Source organism: Poecilia reticulata, linkage group LG3 (genome assembly GCF_000633615.1).
Source record: "Poecilia reticulata strain Guanapo linkage group LG3, Guppy_female_1.0+MT, whole genome shotgun sequence".
In the NCBI taxonomy this organism is placed as follows: Eukaryota; Metazoa; Chordata; class Actinopteri; order Cyprinodontiformes; family Poeciliidae; genus Poecilia; species Poecilia reticulata.
Window position 1 is genome coordinate 9,374,168 of NC_024333.1, and position 7,291 is coordinate 9,381,458.

General features: G+C 42.9%; 1 protein-coding gene across 2 annotated transcripts in view; it reads left to right on the top strand.

Annotated features, from left to right (window-relative positions):
• Positions 1–7,291, top strand: part of fbn1 (fibrillin 1) — a 67,583-nt gene that overhangs the window by 32,422 nt on the left and 27,870 nt on the right. For both annotated transcript variants that reach the window (XM_008404597.2, XM_017304114.1), the window contains 10 exons: positions 470–520; positions 668–793; positions 880–1,107; positions 1,191–1,316; positions 2,997–3,125; positions 4,039–4,164; positions 4,918–5,043; positions 5,153–5,275; positions 5,913–6,038; positions 6,530–6,655. In XM_008404597.2, coding sequence (XP_008402819.1) covers positions 470–520; positions 668–793; positions 880–1,107; positions 1,191–1,316; positions 2,997–3,125; positions 4,039–4,164; positions 4,918–5,043; positions 5,153–5,275; positions 5,913–6,038; positions 6,530–6,655 — 1,287 coding nt within the window. The remainder of the gene's footprint in view (positions 1–469; positions 521–667; positions 794–879; positions 1,108–1,190; positions 1,317–2,996; positions 3,126–4,038; positions 4,165–4,917; positions 5,044–5,152; positions 5,276–5,912; positions 6,039–6,529; positions 6,656–7,291) is intronic.

The window sequence follows — 7,291 nt, forward strand, 5'->3', positions numbered from 1 at the left end:
ATATATAGTCTCTCAGCATAATTACTGTATCATTTTTAACAATGTTTATTGTTTATTATTATCAAATAGTTACTGTGAATGAATCATATTCCCTCATTATCAGCACATATTTAACTTTAGTTCGACTATCTGGAATCCTCACTTTTTTCTAGGTAATTTCATAGTGACAAGTTTATAAATTACCATATAATAGCCACATTTTTAATGATAAATAGTATTTTCACTGTATATCACTACAACCTGTGGGTTTTCAAGCTGTATTTCCTAACCTGGCTCATGTCTACAGCAGCAATTAACCCAGTTTAAAACAACTAGAACTGTAAAAAGCAAAGCTGCGCTGCTCTCATAGTGAGCAGAACGGTCACTTTGACTAGCCTAACATCGACTTCATCAACCTGCGGTGTCCTCTTTGTTTTTCATCAGACACAACTACTGACTTGTGTTGCCTTGTACCCCTTCCTCCCTTCAGATCCAATCTGTGGAAAAGGCTTTGCCAGAGTCAGAGGAAATAACTGTGAAGGTAATGGGCTGCTGTGAGGACTTCATGATGCAGAACATTGTGTTTTTGCCTTTCAGTTCAGTAATGTGGAGCACTCAGCTCAGCTCTCGATGTTGCTTTTTTTTTCTTTTCTTTTTTTCTTCCCCCTCTCTCCCGGCTGACTCTCAGATGTGGACGAGTGTCAAGTGTTTCCGGGTGTGTGCATAAATGGCAAGTGCGTCAACACTCAGGGATCCTTTTTCTGTCAGTGCCCTCCAGGGATGACTGTTGACATCAGCGGAAGGATGTGCATTGGTAAACCTTTTCGTTCTGTCACCGAATGATGTGTGTACTATTTAAATTCAGATGTCTAATGCGTGTTAACATTCTGTGATTGAAAGACCTGCGTACCGAGCACTGCTACCTCACCCACGACGACGAGCGCTGCGGGACGCACATATCAGGGAAACACAGGGTGGACGCCTGCTGCTGCTCCGTCGGTGTCGCTTGGGGGCCCGAGTGTGACGAATGTCCAGAACAGGGCACGCCAGAGTTCAACCAGCTGTGCCCTCGGGGCCCCGGCTTCTCGCACAGAGGGGACTTCATCAACGGCAGACCCTTCCTCAAAGGTAGAGTTGGTAGAGTGTAACCCTGTAAAAGGCGTCCCATCGGTCGAACTCTCACCGGTTTCTCCTTCTGCTTTAAACCTCAGACATAAATGAGTGCAGGATGATAAACACTCTGTGCTCTAACGGGAGATGCAGAAACACCATCGGCAGCTTCCGCTGCCGCTGCGACAACGGCTACGCCCTGGACTCGGATGAGAGGAACTGTACCGGTGAGCTGCTTTTGCGAAAGTTGTCAAACAAACGTGGAACATCTGGCATCACATTTGTTACGATCCGTCCGTCCACCCAACAACGTTTGACAAATTACGCATTTAAAGCTGAAGATCTGTGGAAATATTCAACAATTCTTTTATAACTGGCCAAAAGAGTATCAAAATCAGAAAAAATACTAAATTTTGATATAAAAAATGGGTAGGAACTCTGTAAAAAAATTCAGAAATCAGTGGTTCAAAATGCCTTCAGACGTATGTTTAGCTTCCATATTTACATTAGGAGTCTGAAACTTTATTCAGTTTGGCTGGCTTTCAACAATTTTAGCCTTTCTTCATCAGTTCTTTTCACTCCATCTTTCTGCCAGCTCTAATCACGGTAAAGCGATGTCAAGCCATTACTTACACTCAGCTCATTCAGTCTAATGGGAACCTGGCTGCTGGGGATATGCTGGAGCTGGTCCCACGCTGTCTGGTTAACTGCGTTTCTGCTGAACTGAAATGTACTCACACCACTTGAGGTTTAAATGGCATTACAGTTTATGGATTCTGAGCTATTTTAAAGGCTCTGAGTGATTAAATGATACTTGGGATGCCTTATCTCAGGTGAGTGAGACTCCAGCCTGGTTTCTCAGTGTAAAGTGTTTCATAATGCGGCTTAACATCGAGAAGGTCAAAGCTTTTAGACCGGGGAGGAATCTGAGAGAGGAGCCACCTTATCTTTGCTTAACTTGACTTTACGGTGTTCTGTTCCTGAAGCAGTCTCTTTTCAGCTAATTCGAACTTTTATGATCCATTAGCTCGGCACGCAAACGACCTGCATTGGCCTTTTGTGTTGGTCTATTTTTTAACAAAATAGGAATTCGTCTCCAATGCAGAAGCCGGTTTTTCTTCTTGTACACGTTCCTAAAATTTTACAGGAGCTTGTTTTTCCAAACTATTCGATAGTTTCATATAAAAATATAAGCTAGAAGAAGTAGATCAATGGTAATGGCATAAACTGACTCCTACGGGGTATTAAAGCTACAAATAGTAGCCACTTTAGAAGTGTTTATATACACTATGTTACCAAATCTATGGCGTCTTCCCTCCAAATCACTGAATTCTGTTGTTCCACTCAGTTTTATGGCCACAGGTGTAGAAACTCCAACACTCAGACCGCCGACCGCGTCAACAAACAGTGTCTGAGGTAATCGGTAGTACGTCCAGTGTAGTACGTAATAGTTCTTGTGCAATGAGTCCAGTCATGAAACTTTCTCGCTCGCTTTAGTCATGGAAAAATCCCAGTGTGGAAGTCGCCGAGGTCCGCACAGTGCAGAAGTCACTGACTATCTGCAGAGTGAAAAGGCCATAAACCTCCAAACTTCATTTGGCTTTCACATCAGCCCAATAGCTCGTTAGAACCGATTTCCAGAACCAGATGAAAGCATGCCGCCCGCCACAGCTCTCTGGAGCAGTGGAGATGGGTTCACTTGGGCGACAAATTGAGGAATCTGGGTTTAGTCAATTTCATGCTCCTAACTTTACAGAAGCAGTGAGTTTATAGGAACAGATGTTATGTTTCTAATTTTTTGACAAGTGATTGAAATAAATGAAGTGAATAACTTGTTTTCAGTTTGTTTGACAGAATCTAAAATGTACTTCTTTTTTTTTTTTTTTTCCTTTTTTTCCCCCCTGCAGACATTGACGAGTGCCGGATATCCCCGGACCTTTGTGGTCAGGGCAGATGTGTTAACACACCGGGAGATTTTGAGTGCGAATGCTTCGAGGGCTACGAGAGTGGCTTCATGATGATGAAAAACTGCATGGGTGAGCGATGACTCGATTTAATAAGCGTACGTCAGATCAGCTCTGCTGCTGCTGGTAAATCGATTGAGCAGTGTGCAGAAATGCCTCGTTTATGAAAGGTCGTTTCGTTTGAGAGCAGGAGTGATCTTTTTTAACGCGGTTAAAGCGGCAGGATGTGAAAGCAGGGAGCTATTACAGCTTGTAATAGTCTTCAGCTACAGGGAGGACCTGCACCACAGAGCCAGCACCAGACATCTCCCTTTAGGTTCATAAATTCCTGATGAGGTGCTTATAAGCTCTTATGCCAAACGTGGAGCAGCCCACTTTTGGGTTGGGTGATATAACCTTGTACTGCTTTACTCACATATTACATACATGTTGGAGCAAAATGGGAGGTAAAATCATTCTTCCACATGATTTGTGTTTGGAAAAGCCCCAGTTTAGGCTTCCCAAGTTGTATCTCCACAAAGAGCCATAAGGGTGGTCCAGATTTATAATTATTAGAAGACAATCCAAAGTACTGGACCTCAACATGGAGCAAAGCAGCCGGCCCCCTTCATGGCTTGGCAATACTTTGCATGCTGCTTTTCTTTTCAGGTCATCGATGGCACATTTTTGTTATTCTCATGAATTGCAGAGTTTTCTTATCAGAAACAGCAAGATAGAAGCTTTATTTTTGTGGCAATGTTGGCATTTGGAAAGGGAAGTAATAAGTGTAGTATTATAATCATCTATGGGGTTAGTTAGGTAGACAAAACATGCAAACGGTAAATACTTCCTTGCTGTGGACGCAACAAGCGTCCCTAAAGCTAATCCGACATGTTCAACCCAGTTAATATTATTAGAAATTTTGGAGTTGTGAAACAGACATGTCAGAGCCAAAGGTCTGACATGTCTGTTATCTTGCCGGCGTTGTGTGTTTCTCTGCTGCCAGACATTGATGAGTGTGAGAGGAACCCTCTCCTGTGCCGTGGAGGTGAATGTGTCAACAACGAGGGCAGCTTCCAGTGCATCTGCCCCGAAGGACACGAGATCGCCCCCGATGGTTCAGCGTGTTTAGGTGAGCAGTAACATCAACTTACTCTTTTTTCCTTTTTTTCTCTCCCCTGTTTAGGGATTTTTGTTAGGCTGTGTAATGTCCTGAGGACGGTGATCAAAATGTAGGAAGTTACCGATCGGGACTGTCGGAACAGAGAGGGAAAGAGGAGCGTTGGATCATCTGGCTGGGTGTCTGTCTGCGTGTGTGTGTGTGTGTGTGTGTGTGTGTGTGTGCGTGCGTGTGTGTGGCCTCACTGAGCCTTGCAACACCTGCTAATGTGTGTGACTTCTATTGGACAGATGCACTGATGGTGCATCAGTGTGAACGATAATATTCAAGTTGGATCTTGTCAAATCGAAGAAAACCCAATTTTAGTAATATACTTTAGGAAGATAAAATGCTTTTTTTTGCAAATTATTTTAAATTTAAATATATTCACATCTAAAATAAATATATATTTTTAATTACTTTTCACTGTTTTACAGGATTTACTTTTAATTACTGTTTGGTTTTCATAAATATGTTAAGTATTTTCAAGCTTGGTCGTCTAGTTTTCTGATATGAAATGTGGTCATACTGACATCAGCAAAATTCAGAAATAATTACAGACATGTTTTGGTACAACATTGCTCTGTGCTTTAAAATCATGATTAGATTTGACAACTCTGAAATGTCCCTTTGACATAAAAGTACCCTGCAAATCCCAGCAAGACTTAAACAGCCACTGACATTTTAAATTTGCCCAGTTTTCATCGAGGCTTTCTTCTTTTGCAGATATAAATGAATGTGAGTTGAGTGACAGGCTGTGCAGGAACGGCCAGTGTGTCAACATGATCGGCCGCTACCAGTGCACATGCAACACAGGCTACAAATCCAGCGAGGACAGGCTGGACTGCGTTGGTACGTGGTAAAATATGCGACTGGTTCACTTGTGATGACAGAATCTTTCTGCTTTGTTGATTTATTAAACCTTTTTTTTCTACTCGTCTTGTTTTTTTCTGCTGTTCAGACATTGATGAGTGCACCATCGAGAACGGCGGCTGCGAGTCTTTCTGCACAAACTCGGAGGGCAGCTATGAGTGCAGCTGCAACAGCGGCTACGCTCTCATGCCTGATCTAAGAACCTGCACTGGTAAGCAGGTGTATTTTGTTTTGCTATGTATAAGAAAGTTGATCTTTTTTTTACTTACGGACTACAATATAATATAATTTGCATATTTATTCCTACTTTCTACTTCTAATCTCGAGACAAGATAAGAAGCTGATTGATTCTCACCGGCATGCTCGACGCTTCAAATTATTCTTTGTTTTACAAAGGTACAGAAGTTCTTTTACATTTCTGAGAGTGTCAGTGGTAAGAGTAGTAATAGCAAGCTATGCTGTAGTGATTATGTCGCTACATGGTTGTGGGAAACCTGCACTCAAAATGTAAACCATGGATCTAAGAAAAAAACATCTTCTTTTGTTTCCTACTTTGAAATGTCTTTAGGCAACGAAAGATGCTGTCCCCTCACTATTATCTCTTTCTGGCTTCAAAGCTGGCTCATCTCTGAACATAGCTGCAGGTTGCATATGCTGTTTGCTCTCACTCCTTTAATTTCCAACAGAATTCAAGGCTTTGCAGTGGTAATTTGAGAGCAATGTTTCGGTGTCGTGTTTAATTTATGGCGCATGCTCTTTCCTGGATTGACCCGACTAAATACACACCGGTGTGCGCACCGTAAAGGTCTGTGTTGCAGCTTTGATTTTAATCCTCCTTCAATCTTCAGATATCGACGAGTGCGAGGAGAGCCCTGAGGTCTGCGATGGGGGCCAGTGCACCAACACCCCAGGGACGTTCCAGTGCCTGTGCTTCGACGGGTTCATGTCGTCGGAGGATATGAAGACCTGCCTGGGTGAGCGCGTGAACGCTGCAGCTCTGACCTTATTAAATCCAGGAAGTTTGGATTCTTTGGGATTTACTGAGACAACGTAATGATCCAAACCAAAGGGTATCCAAAGTATGAGTCATGAGAATGAGTTTTAATGACTCATTTCTGTGAATGTGTGCCTCTCAGTGCAGGGAGTCTTTTGTTGTTGTTATTGTTGTTGTTATTGTTGTTGTTGATTTATGGGCTAGTGTGCGTTGTGTTATTTTGACCAAGGAGGGAGGAATGTGTGACATTTAGACATCTGGCTTCCCTCCATGAGAAACAAAAGCTTGACACCCCTCATAAAAAGGCGTGTATCTGCGCAGACACGCAGCTGGGTTTTTCAAAACAAACAACCTTTATAGTCACAAAAACTTTTATTAATCATCATAAACCTTCTCTTTATTGCAGGTCTCTTTAAGCAAAGTTCCGCTCTTGACTGCTTTCCTGCAATTTTCCTTCCCGTCTCCATCTAGATGTGGACGAGTGCGAGCTGAACCCCAACATCTGCTTGAGCGGAAACTGCGAGAACACTAAGGGGTCGTTCATTTGTCACTGTGACCGGGGATACTCTGTCCGCAAGGGGACCACGGGTTGCACAGGTGAGTGTGAGTGTGTGGGACTCCACACCCTGCCGCCGGAAAATCCCGGATGGCAGTGAAAAGGATGTTTTTGCGTGTGAGCGGAGGTCTGCTGCTTGTTAAAGTTGGGGTGTGTAACTTTTCAAAAAAAAAAAAGAAGAAGATTTTTGCATGTTTGTTAAAAATATCACCATGCCGTGTCACAATGACATGAGACTAGACAATGATCTGTGAAAAAATCAAACTCCTCCAACTCTTCCCTGATCTGTTTTTGTGGTCTGCAGAAATACACTGGTGCCCATCAAAACAACCAATAAGAGCCGGGAGAAAGGGCTAAGCGCTGTCAATCAACCTCGTTTATTGTTAATGTGCTAACGACGGAAAAACAACTTTCCTTTCCAGGAAAAGTCTTTGTCCATATTAACTAGGCTGAGCATTCATGGCTGATGGGAAGACGCTGTAGCGTAGCAGAGCGCAATGGGGAGGGTGTGAGCAGCGGATACACAAAGGTTATTGACAGCGCTAAGATCCTCACCCTGACTCTGGGAGCACTGGAAGAAGGCAGAGCAGCTTGATTTTTTTTCACTGTTTATCTGTCTCTTGCACACAACACACACATATACATATACATACATATATATATACATACATACATAT